The 25388-nt window shown below is 39.0% G+C and overlaps 1 protein-coding gene across 2 annotated transcripts in view; it reads right to left on the bottom strand.

Moving 5' to 3' along the window:
* Positions 1 to 20860: 20860 nt before the first annotated feature.
* The window catches only part of PHTF2 (putative homeodomain transcription factor 2), a 182476-nt gene continuing 177948 nt past the window's right edge, over positions 20861 to 25388 (bottom strand). For both annotated transcript variants that reach the window (XM_089685751.1, XM_089685757.1), the window contains one exon: positions 20861 to 24675. In XM_089685751.1, coding sequence (XP_089541877.1) covers positions 24655 to 24675 — 21 coding nt within the window. In that variant the 3' untranslated portion in view covers positions 20861 to 24654. The remainder of the gene's footprint in view (positions 24676 to 25388) is intronic.

Here is a 25388-nt window from a genome sequence, read left to right as displayed (position 1 = left end):
ACGAGTTGTTTAGTAGTGTCTGGGGTGAGGAATGTACGTATCTTGGCGATGTTGCGGAGGTGGAGCCTGCATGATTTTGATAGTGATTGGACATGAGGTTGGAAGGAAAGGTTTGAGTCCAGGGTGACACCCAGGACTTTGGCGTGTGGGGTGGGATTGATGGTGGCGTTGCTAGTCGTGACGGAAAGGATGGGGGAGGGGGGGTGCGGGCTGGGGGGAAAACCAGGAGCTCGGTTTTGGACAGGTACATAATGCTGTTAAATGTTGATAATGTTGTTTGAAAGGTCAGTTTATTTATATATAATTATGGCATATTTAATCTCTTCTTCATCCTATGCACAGTTGTGCTCAAAAGTTTGCATACCCTGGCAGAAATAATGAAAAATTGGCATTTATATTGAAAATAGGATTGATCATGTCAAAAAACTATTGTTTATTTAAGGATAGTGATCATATGAAGCCATTTTTCTATCACATAATTGTTTAGCTCCTTTTTTTTTTTGTAACAGAAGAAATGTTTATTAAGAACAGTAAGTTACAGCAGGGTTACATAATACCAGAATCTTGAGCTCAGGTTACCATTCAAATATATGGAAGAAAAATAAAACACAGATGTAGTAAACAACATACAGTGAAGGAAATAAGTATTTGATCCCCTGCTGATTTTGAATGTTTGCCCACTCACAAAGAAATTGTCAGTCTAAAAATCGAATGGTAGGAGTATTGTAACACTGAGAGACAGAATAGCAACAAAAAATTCAAAAGAAATGCATGTCTAACAAATGATCACTGATTTGCATGTTCATGAGGGAAATAAGTATTTGATCCCCTATCGTTCAGCAGGATTTCTGACTACCAGGTGTCTTTTATACAGGTAACAAGCTGAGATTAGAAGCAGTCTCTTAAAGGGAGTACTGCCAATCTCATTTTGTTACCTGTATAAAAGACACCTGTCCACAGGAGCAATCAAACAATCAGATTCCAAACTCTCCACCATGGCAAAGACCAAAGAGCTGTCCAAGGATGTCAGGGACAACATTGTAGACCTACACAAGGCTGGACTGGGCTTCAAAACTATCACCAAGGAGCTTGGTGAGAAGGTGAGAACAGTTGGTGCAATCATTCGCAAATGGAAGAACACAAAACACTGTCAGTCTCCCTAGGTCTGGTGCACCATGCAAGATCTCACCTCGTGGAGTGTCAATGATCATGAGAACAGTGAGGATTCATTCCAGAACTACACATGAGGATCTTGTCAATGATCTCCAGGCAGCTGGGACCACAGTCACCAAGAAAACAATTGGTAAGACACTACACCGACAAGGATTGAAATCCTGCAGTGCCCGCAAGATCCCTTTGCTCAAGAAAGCACATGTCCAGGCCCATCTGAAGTTTGCCACTGAGCATCTGAATGATGCAGAGGAGGACTGGTTGAAGGTGTTGTGGTCAGAGGAAACAAAAATCTAGCTCTTTGGCATCAACTCGCCGAGTTTGTAGGAGGAGGAATGCTGCCTATGACCCTAAGAACACCATCCCAATTGTCAAATATGGTGGTGGAAACACTCTGCTTTGGGGGTGTTTTTTTGCTAAGAGGACAGGACAACTGCATTGCATGAGAAAGGATGATGGACGGGGCAATGTACCGTCAAATCTTGGGTGAGAACCTTCTTCCCTCAGCCAGGGCATTGAAAATGGGTCATGGATGGGTGTTCCAGCATGACAATAGCCCCAAAACACAAGGCCAAGGCAACAAAGGAGTGGCTCAAGAAGAAGCACATTAAGGTCCTGGAGTGGCCTAGCCAGTCTCCAGACCTTAATCCGATTGAAAATCTGTGGAGGGAGCTGAAAGTTTGAGTTGCCAAACGTCAGCTACCAAACCTTAATGACTTGGAGAGGATCTGCCAAGAGGAGTTGGCCAATATCCCTCCTGAAATGTGTGCAAACCTGGTGGCCAACTACAGGAAACGTCTGACCTCTGTGATTGCCAACAAGTGAATTGCCACCAAGTACTAAGTCATGTTTTGCGAAGGGGATCAAATACTTATTTCCTCATGAACATGCAAATCAGTGCATAATTTGTTAGACATGCATTTCTTTTGCTTTTTTTGTTGCTATTCTGTCTCTCATTGTTACAATACACCTACCATTCGATTTTTAGATTGATCATTTCTTTGTGAGTGGGCAAACATTCAAAATCAGCAGGGGATCAAATATTTATTTCCATATCATATTATTTCATCACATAGGTCATTATAACAGATATACTCAGTAGAGACCTAGCCAACTGAATGGCTACATCCCCTCATGGAGTAGGGTAGAGAACAGTGGAAGGAGGGGAAAGAGGAATGTGGGGGGAAGCATTTCCTTCTGGGGCGAGGTCCAGCAGGGGGGAGAGAGTTGGGAGGGGGAGTACAGGGTGGAGAGGAAAAGGGGGAAGAATATCCATGGTGGAGTACATCTGAGGAAAAAGAGGATTTAACACTAGGAGTAACATGAGTGAAGTGTAAAAACCTTCGTAGCCTCCCTGGCGGTATTCCCGAGTTTAGCTCGAGGTAAAGTTTCAGTACCACAAGCGGTAAGCCCGAGCTACACTCGGGCTTACCATGCGGCGCTGCTCCGCGATCACTCACTTACCTTGTCCAATTTATGTCGTCATAAATTGAGGCCACAATGTATTCTGCTATATGTCTTTGCTAAAAAAAAAATCCCAATACATCTAAATTAATTGGTTTACGTGAAAGTTATAGCGTTTACAAATGGCGGTATATGTACTGGAATTTTTTTATTTTTACTAGCAATGGTGGCGATCAGGGACTTATAATGGGAGTGCAGGACTGCAGCGGACATTCTGACATTGGGGGGTACTGACTTGGGGTCACTGACATCCCCAGTGACACCAATACAGTGATCAGTGCAAAAAAAAAAAACACTGACACTGTACTAATGGCACTGGGGAGGAAGGGGTTAAGTTTATTTTTCAGGGAAAGGGTTAACTGTGTGAGGGGAGTGTTTTACTAGGGGGTGGGGGTGTGTGCTGCAGGGAACACTGCTGATCGGGAGAGAGAAACTCTTCTATCCCGATCAGCGTGTCCTGGAGCTGTCAGGGAACTGACAGAAAGCACAGCTACTGCAGCTGTGCTCTCTGTCAGCGATTGCCGCCGGGACGACCGGCTGTGACCCAGCGACTGACATCCGCAGTTGTGATCGGCGGGACAGGTAGGGCAGCGGCGTGCCTCACACGCGCCCTCTACCTGTTTTCAAAGCACACGTTTTAAAACGTGCTTTTGCCCAGCCATGCCGCCCTGCCTCCGTATTTCTACAGTGGCTGGGCGGCATGTGGTTAAATAAAGAGAGAATATCTCCAAAACAGTGCACATTTAGGAGATATTCATTTTACCTACAGGTAAGCTTTATTATACTGTAGGTAAAGTTTAAAAACAGAGCTTACACCCACTTTAATCACCTGGTACACTCCCACTGTTCTGATGAGAAATATTGCAGTATCTGCATTTCTTTATAAATGAAAATAAATAAGTGATGCGCCGGCAATCCTGCTCCTCATTGAACACAATAAAAAGTGTCTGTGTTAATGTGCTATAATACACCTCCCCCCTGCTGAAAATATAGTTAGATGGACAATTCTACCTCCATACAAAAACAATTAGAATGCCCAATGTTGTGTGAGAGTGATGGATGTGTTGCAGTGCATCTCTCCCCACCTGTAAATGAGTGTGCTCTATAAACTAATGTAAAATGCCAGACAGCACATCAGCTAAAAATGAGATCGATATAAAAGTTGGAATTAAAGAGAAAGTTTGGAAATAATTGTGCTACAATACACCTCCTCCTATCATAATATAATCAGATATCCATACATCCAAAATGTGCCTGTGAAAAACAATGTCCAATGGTTTAACTAGTTCATTCCTTATTGCTGAATGAACAATGTCCACGTGCTACAAAACACCTTCCACATCTGTAAGGAAAAAAAATGGGGAATTGGTGATATGCTTGGTGTCAAGTTATATAACAAGTGATAGATCCATGCTGACACTCATGCTCCCCCTCCAGAACCGCACTCACCGCAATATATTGACCCCCCTGTATATAGGTAGGTCAGAAATGCTTGATTAGGTAAGATCTTTCTGTTACTCAGCCTTCCACTGTTTTTATAAAGTTCTTCTGCTGCAATGGGATCCACCCAATGGTGTATGTCCAACTCTCTCCACTCCACCCAGGGTATACAATGGGAATAATCAAAGGGAAGCTTCCATAGCATTATACCGTTTATTGTGGTTAAAATATACATAAAATTGCACTTACAGGTATGTCATGTGTGGGCAATTTAAAACCAATGTATTCTGGAACGCTACTATGCTCCACAGCCAGACAGGGAAAAACTGGAAGTGACACAATTATCCCCGCCGCCGGAACGCTACTGGTTTTTATAAGTATTTAGGGACTATCTCACCAAAAATTTAATTTCTGTTGCAAAAGATGCTTACATCCTTAAAGCAAAGTTTTGTGAAAATCAGTGGGCCAATAACACAAGCAGGAAATTAAATTTATTATGCATGTTTTATTTGCTATATTTATTTTCCACAAAAGCAGAGCTACCCTTTAACCACAGTTTATTTATTTTGTTTTCCTTCAGAATTGAAGTGCCTCTAATCTTACTTTGTAGTCCTGCCAGTTTTTGCCTTCCCATGTACCCCATAGGGCGACATCACTCACTCAGATGGTCACAAAATGCATTGTCCTCCATACCATGGACAGAATGCACTTGCTCAAACTAGTTTAAAAATATTTATTCACCCTATTGCCATCTTTATCTCTTCCTCAATCTCCCCCCTTTTGTTCTTCAGTGTTCACTCACCTTTTTTTTTCTTCCCTAATACCCTGCTTTTCATTCTGCCTTCTTTGGGTTTCAGGATAACCTGATCAGGAGACGGAAGAAATTGTACACACTAAACAGGATAGCATTTCTAGCTTTCACAATACCTGGTACAACTTGACACCTTATAATCCCAATTTATGTATCTATTATGTCACACTGAAATTCACATGGTATTCACCACCGCCATAGACTTCCATTACATGGGTGAGGATGACGCAATATTTCAAGACCATGTCAGGCTTCCTCTCCAGTACCAGAGGTCAGCAACTACAGAAGGTGGGTGTAGCTTCTGCCTTTCGCAGCTGCTGTTCCCATAGGTCTACCAGTACTTTGATGCCACCAGGTATTCATACACAACGCTACAGTCGCTGAGCAATTGCACAAAGGCCAGAGCAAAGATTTGCAAAATGTACTTGTGGTCTTCAGGGAGTCCAGCAAAAACAGATGCTACAGTAGGAGCATCTAATAGCAAGAACTAGAGGAATGCTGTTAGGGCTGGCAACAGAGATTAGTTCAGGGTCAGGCTGATGTCAGGGCAGATGGTAGGTTAGAAAGCATTTCAAGGTAGCCTGAGGTCAGGGTTGGCAGCAGAGAGAGCATTAAAGAACAGGTTGAAGTCGGGCACAGGAGGTCGAAGGAAAAGGCAGGGAATGGCAAGATTCCAGGAACTCCACTAGGCAAGGTATTAGGGACAAGATACAGTTGTGTTCAAAATAATAGCAGTCAGACATCACTAACCTGGTCAATCACTGTTTTTGGTAGAAATGATATTTCTACATGGCAAACAATTTACTAGCAGGTGTAGTAGAGTAATAGAAATCCTACAGACCCAACAGCCATGACATGCATGCTGCTCATTCTGCATAATTGAATCACTAATTGAAAGGGGCATGTTCAAAATAATAGCAGTGTGGAGTTCTATTAGTGAGGTCATTCATTCTTTGAAAAACAGGTGGTCAATTATTGCCCTTATTTAAGGAAGGAAGGCAGCAAATGTTGTACATGCTGGTTACAGTGCATTTCTCTCTGAAATTCTGGGGAAAATGGGTTGTTCCAGACATTGTTCAGAAGAACAGCGTACCTTGATTAAAAAGTTGATTGGAGAGGGGAAAACATATAAAGAAGTGCAGAAAATGATAGGCTGCTCAGCTAAAATGATCGCAAATGCTTTAAAATGGTAACCAAAACTTGAAAGACGTGGAAGAAAGTGAAAAACTACCATTCGAATGGATAGAATAGCCAAAATGGCAAGGACTCAGCCAACAATCAGCTCCAGGAAGATCAAAGAAGGTCTACAGTTACCTGAGAGTACTGTTACAATTAGAAGATGCCTATGTGAAGCCAAGATATCTGCAAGAAGCCCCCATAAAGTCCCACTGTTGAAAAAAATACGTGCTGAAGAGGTTACAATTTGCCAAAAAGCACATTGACTGGCCTAAAGAGAAATGGCGCAACATTTTGTGGACTGATGAAAGTAAGATTGTTCTTTTTGGGTCTAGTGGCCGGAGACAGTTTGTCAGACGACCCCCAAACACTGAATTCAAGCCACAGTACACTGTGAAGACAGTGAAGCATGGTTGCGCAAGCATCATGATGTGGGGATGTTTCTCATACTACGGTGTTGGGCCTATTTATCGCATACCAGGGATCATGGATCAGTTTGAATACATCAGAATACTTGAAGAGGTCATGCTGCCTTATGCTGAAGAGGAAATGCCCTTGAAATGGGTGTTCCAACAAGACAACGACCCCAAACACACCAGTAAACGTGCAACATCTTGGTTCCAGACAAACAAGATTGACGTTATGGAATAGCAAGCCCAATCCACGGATCTTAATCCAATAGAAAACTTGTGGGGTGACATCAAAAATGCAGTTTCTGAGGCAAAACCAAGAAATAGAGAAGAACTGTGGAATGTAGTCCAATCATCCTGGGCTGGAATACCTGTTCACAGGTGCCAGAATTTGGTTGACTCCATGCAACACAGATGTACAGCAGTTCTCAGAAACAGTGGTTATACAGCTAAATATTAATTAAGTGATTCAAAGGAAAGCAAAATCTTCAAACATTTTTCAGTTTATATAGTGAATGTTTGAGTTTGTAAAGAAGAATACAAACACTGCTATTTTTTTAACAGTCTAATATGCACTTTTCTTCAATTTTTTTAGAGGAACAACACAAATTTGCTATATTTTTCTTCATGTTTTGATTTGGAATAGAATGTGTAGGGTTCCCAATGCATTTGTGTGTATGGAAATAAAAGCTATTAGAAGGATTTTGAGCTTTATTCACTTTTTTCAACACACTGCTTTTATTTTGAACACAACTGTGTGTGGCTTACGGCCAAAGTAAAAAAAAAAAAAGCTATAAATAATAAGAAAAGAGCTTTTATTAAATATAAAAATGAAGGAACGTTATCGTTTAAACATTACAAAGAATATAACAGAGTATTCAAAAAGGAAATAAAGGCCGCAAAAATTGAAAATGAACAACAGATTGCAAAAGATAGCAGGACCAACCTTGAGGTTGTAGAGCCTCGGTTAGATCTCCAGTGGATTGGTACATTGTACATAGTTAGTGATTTAAAGTACAGTTTGCTGGGTAAGAAGTATGATCCAGCAGGTATTGTGCTGGAGTAGCATCATGGTCATATGTAGCCACATATGACAAGTCGCTATACCTTTTCATATTGTTTCCCAGACTCTTTGAATCAACTACAAATTCTAATGGTATTGAACATTTCATCCAATAAAGACACAGGGACCATAGTTAACCTATAAATTTAATAGAATTGTTCTTGCACTTCTGCAAAGAACAGTTATGTATAAAACATTGTTGCATTTTAAGGTTTTTTTGGAAGTCTACCTCAAATACTTAAGTAACACACAGATCAAAGGCCACTTTCTTTTATTCTTCTTGCACTGTAAACCACACTACTTGTTTTGTTTTTTTAAATGTAAACATACGAGACAGAGTGGTACAAAACAGTGCTGCATTATTTCAGGCTTCTTGTTGACAATTATTTCAAAATTGTTACAAAATCACTCTCCTCAAAAATAAAATAACTATGGATGATCATTGATCATGTATGGATATGTCATCTGGGTTTTAAACAAAATTTAATCAAAATCAGATAGGTGATAATGATTCATCCTGGGCATCCAAATCCATTTGAACTTCGAGACGGAGTCTTTGAGGAATGCCACCATTTTCTCATGCAGGACAAAGCATTTCTTTATTTTCTGTTTTACTTGGCCGATTGTAGGGGTTGACAACCAGCATGCTTTTACTAGAAACTGTTTGGCCACCATGAAAAGAAATGCTTGTAGATGAATTTGGTTATTCATGCAGTATTCAGGTTTCTTCTAATTTTGCAGCATTCCTACCATGTTTGCTGTACTATGCATTTTTAATGTTTGTCTTTTGCATGGAATGTAAAAGATTTTAAGAACTTTGTTCTTCTTTAATAGAGATCACCTCAATGAACACACCCATGGGAAACCAGGCAACAGATTAGCAATCACAATCATTAAAAAACAGTAATAATGAAAGACCCCCATTGTATCTCCGTAGCACCAATTTAGGCAGACATCACCTTTGCAATATACTCTTACTGAAAGTAATTTCTGGTGATGCTTGTGATTGAACATCACAATGCATGTAGGTTTTTGGAAATTCCAAATTACAGGGGAATGATAATTCTGGGAAATTCTGTTTACAAATTTAGTAATTTATTTTTTTTGTTGTTGTCTGGCTGCATATTGAATGTGTGATGGTTATACAAATAATTTAAATTGAAATCTTCAACACACAGCAAAATACAATGTTGATGTGCATTTACAGTATATTTATAGTTTTACCTGCCAAACGATTTATATTTGTATTCACACAATCTTATGCAATGCCCAGTTGCAGTTTCTAAAGCAAGCAAAATACTTTCTTGTATAAAAAAGCATTAGTAATACCTCATCTGAAATATGCAGTTTAGTTTGGGCACCAATGCACAAAAAGGATATTGGGAGAACTGGAGAAAGTGCAGAGAAGGGCAACCAAACTGATAAGAGGCATGGAGGAGCTCAGCTATGAGGAAAGATTAGAGGAACTGAATTTATTCTCTCTTGAGAAGTGGCAATTAAACTATATGTAAGCTTGTAAAACAACCCATTCAGTTTAAAGTAGAAATGAAAGGAATGTATAGATGTAAAACAATGGTCTCCAAACTGCAGGCCAGGGGCTGTATGTGGCCCTTTGCCATTATCAGGCCCTTGGTGCACTATCCCTCCTACTGACACCAACAATGGGGGCATAATTCTTGCCACTAACACCAACAATGTCTTTGCAGGTTGCCTTGTTAACTTTGTAGGAGGTCTATCTACTCAGACCTGCGGGTGGTCTAAATGGTTTATTCTCCCTTTAGACCCGATCTCACTTTGACCACCAGATAGCTATTTCCCCTTCGTAGGGCAACAAAGATTAAGTACTTGGGTATCTGGGTCAATAACAATCCAGCCAATGTTGTATCCCTGAACTTTTCACTTCTTTTTAACCTAGGAAGGCAGAAACTTGGCGATCCCTGCCATTGCCTCTAATCGGGAAAATTAATTTCATTAATATGAAACTACTCCTCCCTTTATATATATATATATATATTTATATATATATATATATATATATATATATATATATATATATATATATTTATATATATATATATATATATATATATATATATATATATATATATATACACACACACAGTGTGGATCGAAAGTTTGGGCACCCCAGCTAAAAATTTGTATTAATGTGCATAAAGAAGCCAAGGAAAGATGGAAAAATCTCCAAAAGGCATCAAATTACAGATTAGACATTCTTATAATATGTCAACAAAAGTTAGAATTTATTTCCATCATTTACACTTTCAAAATAATAGAAAACAAAAAAATGGCATCTGCAAAAGTTTGGGCACCCTGCAGAATTTATAGCATGCACTGCCCCCTTTGCAAAGCTGAGACCTGCCAGTGTCATGGATTGTTCTCAATCATCGTCTGGGAAGACAAGGTGATGTCAATCTCAAAGGTTTTAAATGCCCAGACTCATCTGACCTTGCCCCAACAATCAGCACCATGGGTTCTTCTAAGCAGTTGTCTAGAAAACTGAAACTGAAAATAGTTGACGTTCACAAAGCTGGAGAAGGCTATAAGAAGATAGCAAAGCGTTTTCAGATGTCAATATCCTCTGTGCGGAATGTAATTAAGAAATGGCAGTCATCAGGAACAGTGGAAGTTAAAGCAACATCTGGAAGACCAAGAAAAACATCACACAGAACAGCTCGCAGGATTGTGAGAAAAACAATTCAAAACCCACGTTTGACTGCACGATCCCTCCAGAAAGATCTGGCAGACACTGGAGTTGTGGTACACTATTCCACTATAAAGAGATACTTGTACAAATATGGTCTTCATGGAAGAGTCATCAGAAGAAAACCTCTTCTACGTCCTCACCACAAAAATCATCGTTTGAACTTTGCAAATGAACATATAGACAAGCCTGATGCATTTTGGAAACAAGTTCTGTGGACCGATGAGGTTAAAATTGAACTTTTTGGCCGGAATGAGCAAAGGTACGTTTGGAGAAGAAGGGGCACAGAATTTAATGAAAAGAACCTCTGTCCAACTGTTAAGCATGGGGTTGGATCAATCATGCTTTGGGGTTGTGTTGCAGCCAGTGGCACAGGGAACATCTCACGAGTAGAAGGAAAAATGGATTCAATAAAATTTCAGCAAATTTTGGATGGTAAGTGGATGCCATCTGTGAAAAAGCTGAAGTTAAATAGAGGATGGCTTCTACAAATGGATAATGATCCTAAACACACCTCAAAATCCACGGGGGATTACATCAAGAGGCGTAAACTGAAGGTTTTGCCATGGCCTTCACAATCTCCTGACCTCAACATAATTGAAAATCTATGGATAGACCTTAAAAGAGCAGTGCGTGACAGACAGCCCAGAAATCTCAAAGAACTGGAAGACTTTTGTAAGGAAGAATGGGCAAAGATACCTCAAACAAGAATTGAAAGACTCTTGGCTGGCTACAAAAAGCGTTTACAAGCTGTGATACTTGCCAATGGGGGCAGTACAAGATATTAACTCAGCAGGGTGCCCAAACTTTTGCAGACGCCATTTTTTGTTTTCTGTTATTTTGAAAGTGTAAATGATGGAAATAAAATCTAACTTTTGTTGACATATAAGAATGTCTAATCTGTAATTTGATGCCTTTTGGAGATTTTTCCATCTTTCCTTGGCTTCTTTATGCACATTAATACAAATTTTTAGCTGGGGTGCCCAAACTTTCGATCCCCACTGTATATATACAGACACACAGGAATGGCCCTGTATGGGTTCCCCTATCCCCTTTCAAGCAGCTATACGCCCATGTGGCATCCTTTCTTTGGAATAATAAACCTCCCAGTCTTAGCTTATCGATCTTGAAACAACCCCTTCATGTGGCCTAGCAGTGCCCAATTTTTACCAATATTTTTTGGCATTTAGATTCTGTTAATACTTGTACTATGTACTCCTAATCATGGTGGAGTGTGGAGTGGAGCACTTGTTTATTTTCTTATTAAACACATCAGTGCTGAAGGGTTGTATTTGGTTTTTTTTTTCTTTTGTGCATTTTTGTACTTTTTGTATAACCTTGCCTACAATTATATATACACTGCTCAAAAAAATTTAAGGAACACAAGGAAATTAAAAAAAACACATTAAAAGATCTCAATGGGAAAAATATCATGCTGGATATCTATTCTGATATGGACTGGGTAATGTGTTAGGAACATAATGATAACCCATCGTTTGATGGAAATGAAAATTATCAACCTACAGAGGACTGAATTCAAAGACACCACGAAATTATAGTGAAAAAATGATGCAGCAGGCTAGTCCATTTTGCTGAAATTTAATTGCAGCAACTCAAAATGGTACTCAGTAGTTTGTATGGCCCTCACAGTCGCGTGTGCATGCCTGACATCGTCAGGGCATGCTCCTAATGAGACGACGGATGGTGTTCTGGGGTATTTGCTCCCAGATCTGGACCAGGGTATCACTGAGCTCCTGGACAGTCTGAGGTTCAACCTGGTTGAGTCGGATGGACCAAAACATTATATCCCAGAGGTGTTCTATTGGATTTAGGTCAGGCAAGCGTGGGAGCCATTCAATGGTATCAATTCCTTCATCCTCCAGGAACTGCCTGCATGAAGCAGAACATTGTGGTACACCAGGAGGAACCCTGGACTCACTGCACCAGCGTAGGGTCTGACAATGGGTCCAAGGATTTCATCCTGATACCTAATGGCAGTCAAAGTGTCATTGTCTAGCTTGTAGAGGTCTGTGCGTCCCTCCATGGATATGCCTCCCCAGACCATCACGGACCCACCACCAAAATGGTCATGCTGAACGATGGTACAGGCAGCATAATGTTCTCCACAGCTTCTTCAGACCCTTTCACGTCTGTCATATGTGCTCAGGGTGAACCTGCTCCCATCTGTGAAAAGCACAGGGTGCCTGTGGCAGACCTGCCAATTCTGGTGTTCAATGGTAAATGCTAATCGAGCTCTATGGTGCCAGGCAGTGAGCACAGGGCCCACTAGAGGCCGGCGGACCCCCAGGCCACCCTCATGAAGTCGGTTTCTGATTGTTTGGTCAGAGACATTCACCAGTGGCCAGCTAGAGGTCATTTTGTTGGGCTTTGGAACTGCTCATCCTATTCCTTTTTTCACAAAGGAGCAGGTCCTGCTGTTGGGTTAAGGACCTTCTACAGCCCTGTCCAGCTCTCCCAGAGTAACTGCTTATCTTCTCCATGCTCTTGAGACTGTGCTGGGAGACATAGCAAACTTTCTGGCTATGGCACGTATTGATGTGCCATCCTGGAGGATTTGGACTGCCTGTGAAACCTCTGTAGGGTCAGAAAAGAGTAAGGGGAAAAAAAAAAAAATGTCATTGGCCTTCAGATGTAAAACCATTCCTGTTTTGGCGGTTGTCTCATTGTTGCCCATCTAGTGTACCTGTTAATTTCATTAACACCAAAGCAGCTGAAACTGATTAACAACCCCCTCTGCTGCTTAACTGACCAGATCAATATTCCAGAAATTTAACCACTTGCCCTCCAGAGGATTTACCCCCCTTCCTGACCAGGCCATTTTTTGCATTATGGCGCTGTGTTACTTTCACTGATAAGTGCACAGTTGTGCAACGCTGCACCCAAATGAACTTTATTCCTTTTTTTTTCCACGAATTGAGATTTCTTTCAGTGGTATTTGAGCACCTGTGCGTTTTTTATTTTTTTTAAAAAAAAGACTGACAATTTTGAAAAAAATATATATATATTACTATTTGCTATTGAACTTGTCCAGTAAAAAAAATTTAAAAAATCTAATTTTGTCATAAATTTATACCAAAATGTATGCTGCAATATGTCTGCTAACATAAAAAAAAAAAAAACCACAGTACGTGTAAATTAATTTGTTTGCATGAAAGTTATAGCATTTATAAACGGTGGTATATATATACTGGGATTTTTTTATTTTTAATTTTTACTAGTAATGGCAGCAACCAGCAACTTATAGCGGGACAGCAGCAGACATTCTGAAACTAGGGGGAACTGACTTGGTGTCACTTACACCAAGTGATAAATGCTAGCTCTCACATATATATATATATATATATATATAAAAAGCACTGACACTGTACTAATGGCACTGGGCAGGAATGGGTTAACATGAGGTGCAATCAAAGGGATAACTATGAGCAGAGAGTGTTTTACTAGAGGGCTGCGTGTGTTTCACTGTAAGCACACTGCTCTGGATGGCTGTGCTGTGCTACCAGCATACATCTTTATGTTTATTCTGAACTTCCTTCAAGGACTGCATCTTAAGTGATTTTTCTTCCAGTGACAGCTACATACTAGTATGGTGTGACTCTCATGCTAATGAGGATTTATGCCATAGAGATGGGCCAACCGGGCAACGTACCAGTTGTGGTGTGGGGGATCCCTAACTGCTATTGTATGATTGAAAACCACTAGATTGCCACAGTTTTGTGTACAACTGTGCCCTAAGTTTATCTGTCCTCTGCTGTCTGAGTAGCCATGAATCATCACAACAGGATCTGGCCTAACTTAGGCAGTCACTGTGTGGAATCTCGTGTGGATACACCTTGGAATCATATATGTACACATATATTTAATTCATACTCTAATGCACATGGACTAATGTTTCTACCGCACGCAATCCTGGAGGATGGACTCTATGTTAATAAATAAATACGTTTTAGGCATCATACGTATCTACAAATATTTTCTCAAGTTGATTTAATGAAGCTTCCTTTTATCTGCTTAGAAGATTGGTTTTAATTGATAATGATTCCTAAGCACCTGTGCTATTTTGCTATATAGAGTACAAAAAAACCCCCAAAATTAATGTCACCACACTACCCCCCCCCCTAATCCTAATTGTGTAACCAGACCTAGCCTGCGCTAAATGTGATTCACACAATAAGCAAAATAAATATGATTTGCCAGTGCGACACTCCCGCACATATATCAAAAGAAACTTTCTAAATAAATATATTTAACATAAATTCAAGTGACAGGGAATCAATAGGTAATGTAAAATATACATATACAGTGCTGTAAAAAAGTATTTGCCCCCTTCCTGACTTTTTTTTGCATATTTGTCACACTTAAATGATTCAGATCTGGTGTCACCCATAGTGATTACAATTTGTGCTGGTCAATTAATGCCACATTCTTGATGCACTACACAAACACATCTCTTTTATGTGTTCTCAATCCAACAAATCGGAAACCTATAAATCACAGATGGCAAAGGAAAGCTACACTTCGACAGAGGAGTCTTGCAGAGCAAAACCCCAGCAAAAATTGGGGAAAGAAAGTTCACTCAAGGCAGAGAACATCCATAACCTAATAATACTGGCCAAAACTGAGGCTAGGTGGGAGTAAAAGAGGTTATAAAGGGGGTGTCTCTGCAGCTGTTTTTTTTTTGTCAGTGTCTAATCATCTGCAAGCAGATGTCTATAGTCCTTGGTTATGACTAAGTCCCCTTTCATACTAATACAGCTGTGAAATTGCACAATTTCAAAGTTGTATGTCATTCGACTTCAGGTGTGTCTTGTGAGAAACCTGCAGCTTCCAAGACACAGATGTCTATGCAAGTCACACCTGAAGCAGTACATGTACTACTTTTAAAATCCTTGCAACTCTGGCCAAGTCAGAATCACACAGTTAGGAAACGCTTTAATTGCAGACAATAAGGTGTGACTTGCCAAGCAATCTGCAACTCGCATGGCATGGCAAATCACATGGCAAGTCTCACCCGGTATTACTGGGCACTAAAGGTCCTCTACTGCATGATTAAGAAGTGCAGTTTTCGCTGACCTGAGAGTATGCAGCTTAGAAGTTTTCCTGACAGTAAAACCAATGTACATAGAAAAATGGGAAAAGGATTTGGGGATAGAGATAGATGAGGATAAACAGAGGAAAATATATAGACTCACACACGAAAATATTAGCATGAGAGAGGTGGAGGTAAATTATAAGAGTTTGGTAAGATGGCACATCACACCAAATGTGGAACATAAAATGGGTGTAGAGAGAACACAAGAGTGCTGGCGTGGGTGTGGAAAGATTGGTACGTGGTTTGATATCTGGTGGGAGTGCCCAAGGATTCAAAGTTTTTGGGAGACAACGGTCAACTTAATAGAGAAAATCTCAGGGATAAAGATAGGATTAGATCCAGAAGTGTGCTTATTACATAAAACAGACTTACCAGTGAATAAATACAAAGACTCGGGTATATGGTACTTTGTGAATGCAGCAAAGGGTTTGATACCTAAATTCTGGCATAGTTTAGAGGTTCCGAGAGAAAAGGATTGGGTAGAGAGAGTAAATCAGATTAGTAAAATGGAGAAATTGTACTATATCCAAGAAGATAAGATGGAGATATATAATAGGAGATGGGAGAAATGGGAAGATTTTGTACATCAAACGAATATACACGAAGCAATGATAAGAGAAGTTTCTTGATTTTATAGGGAAGGAAGTAAGAGAAAAATGCAGAGTGGGAGGGTGGAGGGATGTGGTAGGGTGTAGGGGTAGAGGTAAGGGACATAAAAAGGGGGTAATAGAAGGAGATAGGATTAAGAATTTTATATATTATATGAGAATGTTGATGAAATGTATTGTTATGCTCTTCCTTCCTTTTCCTCTTTTTTATATGTATTTATAAATATGAAAATGTAATAAATATTTGAATTAAAAAAAAAAAGAAGTTTTCCTGACTTGCAGCATACTAGGTCCAACGCCTTCAACCAGATTTGGTTCTTGGATGTGCAAGGTATACCCAAGAAAATCTAAATACCTTAGATACACCTCATACACATTATGGTCCTTCTACCCCACCAAGGACACTGTGCCCAAAATAAAACCACGAAGACCAGCTATCACTCTCTGACAACAAGGTCGTGGTGGCTGCAGCAGGAGCACTGGTATTTATTATTACAGTGCTTATGACCGCTCTCCATTTTGAATTCAACAGTTACCGGATAGACCTGGCAGCTGTCATTTTATGACTATATGTACTATAACAATTCCAAAATGATCAGAAGGATCAAGGTAAGGCAACACTTTAATGTGCCTGGAAAAATCAAGCATGCTTCAGTGGCTCTAGCAGCTTTTTTTTACTGGTTTCCAGATCAATTAATGGACATTGACAGATGTATTGCCCAGATATAAAACAACTGGACAATCATAATCACATAGCTATGGCATACATCTATTTAGAACCTAAAAAATAAACAAAAGGGACTGATTGATTATTGTCAAGAGTAATGCAGCCTTTAGAACATAACTATTATGCAAAGAAATGACGACACAATGTGGGTAGATTTTGCATTTTTTATTTTATTGTTAAGGTTCAACATCAAAATGTTTCAAATGGTAATATATTCACAAATGAGTTTTTCTTTTTCAAAATATACACTTTGTGCAAAATGCAGATCTGTGAAGGTTTGTACCTTTTTTTCATAAAATTGTTTTATAAAATGTTAATTGTCAAGAATACTAATACTACAGATAGAAGTAAAGAATTCAGCATGTTGTCAAACCATTCATTCTGTATCTCACAATGTACTTTGGTCGTTAACAAGATAAAACAGAAAAAAATAAATACCGTGTGGGATTCAACAGACAAGCCTGGTACAAATGGAACACTACATTTATACTCTATGTGCACAGATAGATCTGTGGTACATTATTCACTTGGATTGTTTTATTTTCTAAATAATTATGCAGATCAAGAAAGTCATAATTCCTAGGAGCAGCAAAACAGCAAGGCAAGTCACACTTCAAAAGGAGGTTAGGAACAGCAGCCCCTATATTTCTTTTGGGGTCTGTTCACACCAGCCCACTACAGCAACATAATTGTGAACGGTAACCTAATGAATTTCCAGAATGTAGCTGCATTACAGCACACCACAACATGCAATTGCTGTGCAAAGAAATGCAGCAGAATCTATATTTGTGAATGGACAGCCTGTTAATTCTGAATGGGCTGCTCAACTCAACACACCTCAATGCATGACAGCACATGCCCTGAAGCATTCTGCGTTATGGTGTAAGTAGGCCCTTAGGAAAGATTTACTTTAAAGAAGAACTCCAAGATTTGCTTTTTAATCTGCAGTGTAAACACAAGTAAGTCCGATAAGGTGTATGGCACTTTATGAAACCCTGTACTGCCTTTAATATTTACACTTTCATTCATACTAGCAAGTATAGCTTTAGTGCAATAGTGCGACTTCAGTGTTTGAGAGCTGCAGCTCTCCTATTGTTTGTCTGCCCCTCCTCTCTCCTTGCCAATTTGTATTCTGTGAAGCGATCACAAAATAAAAGACATCTGTGATTGGGCAAGGGGAGTGGAGGAACAGACAACCAAAACTGTGGCTTCTGTGTATGAGAGTTGCAGTGGACCAGAGGTAAAGCAAGAGCTATACTATCTGGGATTACTAAAAGTGTAAAAATTATGATAGTACAGCATTCCTTAAAATGTCATAACTCTCAGACTTATATAGTTTTTGCACTGCAAAATTAAAAACACAAAAAATTTGGAAGTTCTGCTTTAAAGACCACCGATACAATATTGAGACTGGCAGGCAGGCGTGCAGGCGTCCATTAGTACAGCTGATATTGCTTTGGGAAATGTAAACCTAAAGTAGAAATACATTACCCATAATGCCCATTTAATAAAGAGCGATGACAATGTGCAAAATGCAGTGTAACCATATTTACATTTTAGCAAAGTTACATCATAGATGGTTTTAACTGCACTTTTCCTTACTAAGCAAAACTATGTCAAGTCTAAAATAAATCTTATTGCTACAGACTTCTCTTAACCTGTCCAGATCCGGGGGATCAAACAAGAATTTGCAAAAATGTATTGCTGTCATCACAAAATTCCCCATTGTTTGGGTATATTGCCAAAATTTGCAAACATTTTGAGATCTAGATACCCAATAGCCCACATCCGTTCTTAAAGAAGAAGTGCAGCCAAAGCTTGGTTGGCTGTACATCTCCTGTGGATCACAGGAGTGCAGTTCGTTCTACACTCCTTTAACCCGTTTTCAGCTAACAGCAGGCTAAAGTCTGCTGTCGGCTGATGTTACTGAGCTGGTCCGGGCTGGGGAAAGATCCTGACTTTAAAGTCAGGATCCACCCATATCCCTGGAACGGCATCTGACTCAGCCTCTCAGCGATCTGCTGAGAGTCTGAGCCAGCTGGTCCCTCCCCCTCCACACCCCAGTGCTCCAGTGTGCGCAGAGTGAGCAGAACAGAGAGCCGGAGAGCAGTGAGAACTGAACGATCAACGGAGGAACAATGCTGCATCCACCTAGGTATGACGTCTTTAAAAGAAAATCTTTAGAGTTTTTTTTTTTTTTTAAGCAAATTTTTCAGAATTGAACAATAATTCCATACACAAGTATAGATGAATACTAAATTGCTAATTTTTCATATATATATATATATATATATATATTTGAAAAAATTGGAATATAGCACTGAATTCATGGTGCACTATTAGATACAAGAATGAAACACACATGGGAGCGGTTTTACTTGACAAAGTCTTTGTAATTTTGTCAAGCTAGTCCTGAGATGTAGACAGCCCTGTTACATAACACAGCCAGACTAGTGACCTCAACATTCTCTACTGTAGTGTAGCAGTATAACTTGGTTATTTACCTGTGTGACTGGGAAAAAGGAGGGTGACAAGGTAGTCTCCATAAAGATATTATTACTCTGGTCTGCAGAAGACTACTATATTGCAATTTCTCTCCTCGTCCTGTCAGCATATTCCTTGCCAGCTGATGTACATGCTGCAAATCCCAACTGACTCTACCTCACCCCAATCTAAATTCTAGTGTACAGGAGATTATAGGGGGCTGATATCAAGACATATTCAGACACTTACATTATTTCCAGCTAAGAATGAATTTAATGATTTTTATGAACAAGTAACTACATTAAAAATATTTTTTTTTGCCTGCTCTTAGAAATTAGCTGCTAGATTGCACACTGGTGGGATTTCAAAAAAAAAAAAAAGCTCCCTACTTTTTGGTGAATAGCTTTGACTGGAGATGCACTTTAAATAAGAATAGACATACTACTCTCTTCTATTAGGAAAAGCAATACGTGTCAAATCCCTAATTTCACATCAGCCTTGTCAGACTAAGCAGCTGTATTAAATTGTAATAAATGGACATTGCAAATTCTTTTCAAAAGTACGGCTTAGATCTAAAACATTTTTTTCTGCTCACCTACACATACTGTATGTAAAGTAGAAACTGAATCACAATCATACACAAAAGAAATTGCTGTGATGAGAAATGTTCTAAATAGGTTGATGTAGAAATGAATACCGGTACTTGAGACTTCAATAATGAGCATAAGTGGTCTACGCAGAAGAAAGCATGATGGAAGAGGTAAGGACTAACACATTTTGATTCTTCTTTCTTTACCAGATATCACACATTTGCAGGCAACCCATTCTCACAGAATCTACTTAAAAACATAACTGAAGGAAATGATACTTTAAAGGCGAAGTTCACCTTTGAAAACAAAATAATAAATGCATATTTTTTGCAGCTAAAAAAAAAATATGCATTTATTACTTAATTTTCTAAGGAGCTTAATGAACTATGAGGGTGCTGGGGAGCGCTCTCTTAGTCCATTGATCTTTCTGCTCTCAAGTAACTGCCTACCCCGGGAGTCTGCAGGCGCCTGAGATCGCACCCACAATGTTTTGATCGCTGGTGCAATCTCATGCTTATGCAAACTCTTAGGATAGGTAGTTACTTGAGAGCAGGAAGATTAATGGACTAAGAGAGCGCTCCCCAGCACCCTCATAGTTCATGCAGAACTACAAACCATCAGCAGCAGTGGATTACAGTACTTGTAGTCTATTCATTCACAAGAAACTGTGCATGAATGATGCGGCCGTGTGGGTGGAGCCCAGCACAGACCACACTGTTCTCAAATTGTGACAGCGGGAGCAGGGAGAAGATCCACCACCTGTGTCAAGCGGGGGGGCTTATTGGGGGGAGAGGCTTCCGATGCTGGAATATGTTACAGGTTTCAACCTAAAGACAGGTGGAACAGGTAACATGTTCCAAAGGTGAAGTTATCCTTTAAGCTTTGTAGGGATGTATGAATTTTGAGCTACAATTTGAAGAGAGGACTATCAGATTATTAGTAATACTTGTATACTGTACACCCACTGCTCCATACCACATAGTTTTTAAGGGTACATTTGGTATTGCATATTGAATGCTGGCACAAAGCTAATAGAAATAAAGGAACTCAAATTCACAGAGTCAACATTTAAAAGACAATACTGCAGAACGCAAATGTAACAGCTTTACTAATATTCACTTTTACAAATTGAGTCACATAAGACACAACACTATACAGGTCATTTTATATCAAAATACCATTATTTTGGCACCCACTTTCTTAAGAACATCTGAAATAAAATACACAGTTAATTAACCAATAAATGGTGCAAATTTAAAGCAACACAGACACTGCATTTCACAAAAAAAAAGCTTATTATCTTAAAAAGTAAAAAAAAGAAAGAAAAAAAAAGAAAGAAAAAAAACTAGGTCTACAGATATCCATTTGCTAAAATTCCTAGATGTATTACTTTTGGGATTGGATTGTTATAGCAAGACAACAAAAGACATGTAAGGTAGGAGAAATAATTGTGAAATGACTTTGGACGTAACGATTTTACCAACAAGCCAAGCTTTTAACATAACAAAAATGAGCAAAATATTCATACACACATCTGTAACAATAAGAGTTGCTCATCAGCAATGCTACAATACTGCAAACAAGCAAAGTGTTTCATAACTACTTCTCTAGCACTTGTTTAATAAAAGCCTACAAATCAGAAATCATGTACAGTTATTGCTCGCTCTTTTAGGGAATACTTCATTATCAATGCAAATAAAACCTTATAGTCATCAACTTGTTTTAAAAGGGAATAACTGCACATTATATGAATTTATTTTTTAAACTCAGTAGCACCTATATGTGTAAATAAGTCACAGACTGTACAAGGGCAGACTATGGGAGGAATGTATCAAAACAGGAGAAGTTGTGCATGGCAACCAATCTGCTTTTATGGTTCATTTTCAAAGCCTAACTGAGCAAGCTGAAGATAGAAGCCGATTTATTGGCATGCATAACTGCTCCAGATTCTGGCTGCTGCCGTTTTGATAAATTCCCTCCTATCAGTCCATGGCAGCTCAGTTTTCCTTTAAAGCGACCCTATCAGGCTAAAAAAACAAAAAAAACAGCTGAAATCTCCCTGCAATAGAACAGGTATTATATTAATTTTTCTGGTGGCCCAAGTCTCCTACCTTCACTCTGTTCATGCTCTGCAGTCTCCATTAAACCTCAGCATTTGACACTGCTGGGAGTATTGGAAATCTGTCTCTCCATCCTCCGACACTGTTGTGTCCTTTGATGACATAGGGGTTTGAGGGCAGAACCAGAATGCATCGCAGGGGACACAGGCACCTGACACTCCCAGAAGTGTCGAATGCTAAAGAATCTGGTGGAGGCTGCAGTGCTGGAACAGAGCAAACATGGAAGATACAGGCTACTGTAGAGGTGAGCATAATACCTCTTCTATTGCTGGGAGCTTTAAGTTGTTTCTTTAATCCTGATGGTGTCACTTTAAAATCAGTTTGTGCCACAACTGAGTGATGACCAGCAACTGGCACCACGCACAGCTATAGGTCCTCCCAGCAGACCCAGATATATAAAAATGTTTACAGTGTAACTAAAAGATAGAACTTTTTCTTTTCATTTTGGATAGAGTAAAGGAGGGATAACCCCTCTGTCAATTGTTTTGTCATCTGTGTCCCATAAGGGAGACTTCCTTTCACTTCCTGTCCCATAACCAAAACAGGTGAAAGGAAATCCCTCCAAAGCGAGGGAATCCTAGGGTTTCACCAGAGCTAGTGTCCCTATTGGAAGATTTCCCCTCTATTACTGTGCTGGTGTCAACCCAAATTTGGGATTTTCTTTTACATTCAGTGATAATGATACACAGGACAAATAGAGAGGCTAAATCTCCATAACGGGGCACAGACAGCAATAAAAAAAGACAAGCTATCTAATCTCTTTACTCTGAGAAAAACTGAAAAAAAAAAAAGTTTTGCCTTTAGTTACACCTTATCTGGTACATGTGCCTATAGGACTAGGAAAATGAATGTCCTATAGAAGATAGCCAATCCGATTGTTGTGTTTACTTTCTAACACAAAACTGACCAATGAAAGTAAGACAACAGTTCGCTCTTTTCTTTTAGTTATATACATCAGTACTATAGTTCTGATGCTGCATAAACAACAAGCCTTAAGCTTATGTGACCACCTTTATATACAGCTAAAGGATGCTAAATATTGCTGGTATGTAACAGTGACCAATATTAGTGCAAATATTCATCTAGCTGATTCCCAGTAGTAATCTTACCAGCATCAATTAGACCATTTTTAGACCTGTTAGTGCATATATTCTAGGGTGACCACTACTTGTGTTTTTATTATTCTAGCTGTTATACAAGACCCAGTAAAGCATAAAAATGCATATGACATTAAGGTGCTGAAATATTGAGTAAATGGCTTTGAGAAGAGGATCTATTCTTGCACAAGGAACGTTACCTACTACCCAGTCTTTTACTATAGCTTCTATCAATGAAGTCTTGTGATTTATAATCAGAAATCCCAAGAGAATCAAATAAACATTTTCGATATACAGAATGCTTCATAAATTCCCAGTTACATTTACAATTAAATCATTTTAGAAAAGCTCTGTAATTTTTTTCCACATACAAGATATTCGTGTGATTCACTACAAGAAGCATGGGAACACAATCACCTAATTAACTACTATATTAGTGCAATAAACCAATAAAAAGCTGTGTGTACCATCAGTTGGAATTAGCACTGCGCACAGTGCGTGTCCTTTGGTAAAAATGCTGAGATTATAGTAATGTTACTGACAGCTATTATGACTTATGTAGTCTACCATAACTACGTAGCTGTGTTCATAAATGATGTGTAGTCATCTTTGATGTATTTATAATCACGTTACAACAAGGGTTTACACGCATGGTAAATATCTCTATAATCCACAACAGCCTAGAGATCCAAAGATAATTATAGTGATATGTTACATTCATGTGCTTAATATGTTTAAATATATATCTAGGAGAAAGACAAATTTTTTTTTCTCTCTCTAATATATATATATTTTATTTTTTTTTTGTTTTTTAATTCCTTGGGAGGACAAAGAAGCATGGAACCAGTTACGCTTAATAAGACTAGAGCATCATTTTAAACACATAGATAACTTCCTAAACCTCTACTACATTTTTGGCTCTATGGCCAGAGTGACGAATACAGCCAGTAACCCATTATTACTAGAAGAGTAATTCTGATTGTATTGCTTGTTTATTTGATTGGTGAGTGTACCCTTTAAATATTATTGTACACACCATTTTGTTTCTTTCTACTTCTAATTATGACAAGCCAACAAGGCTGGTTCCATGATCACTCATAAATGTCCTAATGTAATATTTCACACGCAACTCGCACATTTTTGACCAGATTATGAAATATCAAAGAATACTGGAGTCTGGAGGCTTCATTCCTCAGTAGTGTAGGCTTGGCTACATTTTCTTCCTTTAACAAAATTGGTCACCTGACAAACAAATGCCTTGATATATATAAAAAAATAAAACAAAAAACCATTAAAAAATAAAGTACATCAGATAAATCTGTGCCTGGTAGATAGACGGTGTTCAGTGAATCATTGGATGATGTACTCGGATCTATAGAAGAGTGCTCACTCATACACCTTACAATGGGTGAAAGCTAAAATCATAAGATAAAACAAAACATAAAATAAAACCAACACTGACAAGGTAAATAAATAAAAAAAAATTGCACAGACTGAAGTCAGTCAGACGTAAACACTTCAGTTTTAAAATCATGTCTTGCCACAGGCTTTAGCTTCTGAACACAAGCACAGAACTTGCTGCTGTGAGTCAGTTTATTTTCTCGGAAAAAGTCCATAACCTTGCTTCATATAACTAGCAGGAAAAGCCTCTGTTTAGTGTCATGATTTGATCTTCCATAACTGGAATGGAAAGAAAAAAAAGTAAGCAATGACAAAGCTGGAAATAAAACACTTGATAAGGTAAGTCCGTAAGTGGACATACTGTACATGCTTTGCCTTAAAGTATAAGTGAACCCTCACCCTGTAAAACAACCCATTAAGCTTAGAATAAAAATAAAAGGCAAAACATTTGTGTATAGATATAAATACCTTTTTACCTTCCCTTTTTTTACCTCTGTTCTGAACTGCATAAGGAGCTCAGAGAGCTGGGTGAGGTGAAACTGAAACATACTGATCTTCCCAGGGAATGGCTGCTCAGGGAAAAGGGGGGGGAGGGTGTCTGTACAAGTCTAACCATTGAAGGAGAGCAGGCTGAATTTCCAGCACAGCTAGAAAACTAACCGCATTGTGTTGACATTGTGACAGCCAACATGCAATGCCACCTCACACACTGCTAAGTTCTGACAAAGATGTATTCAATGTATGCTCTAGGAAAAATGTATTGTCCATAGCAATAAATCAAATTCCAATTGTAAAAAAATTTAAATAAAAAAAAATAAAGGAATAAAGTATTCCAATTGGCTTCTATGGGCAATGAGAAATGTCCTCACCAACAAACGTTTCATACCTAAAGCATATGGTGAGGTGTCCTGACAGCACCATGTCTGGTCTGGCCTAGGCACAAACATTTTCCATTCTACAGTTCTTACATTTACAGAACAAACTGATTTTTA

Source organism: Staurois parvus, unplaced genomic scaffold, assembly GCF_062004578.1.
Source record: "Staurois parvus isolate SC_StPar_1 unplaced genomic scaffold, SC_StPar_1.0 ptg000019l, whole genome shotgun sequence".
In the NCBI taxonomy this organism is placed as follows: Eukaryota; Metazoa; Chordata; class Amphibia; order Anura; family Ranidae; genus Staurois; species Staurois parvus.
Note: the sequence above shows the minus strand (reverse complement) of the source record. Positions and strands in the feature narration are given on the sequence as shown.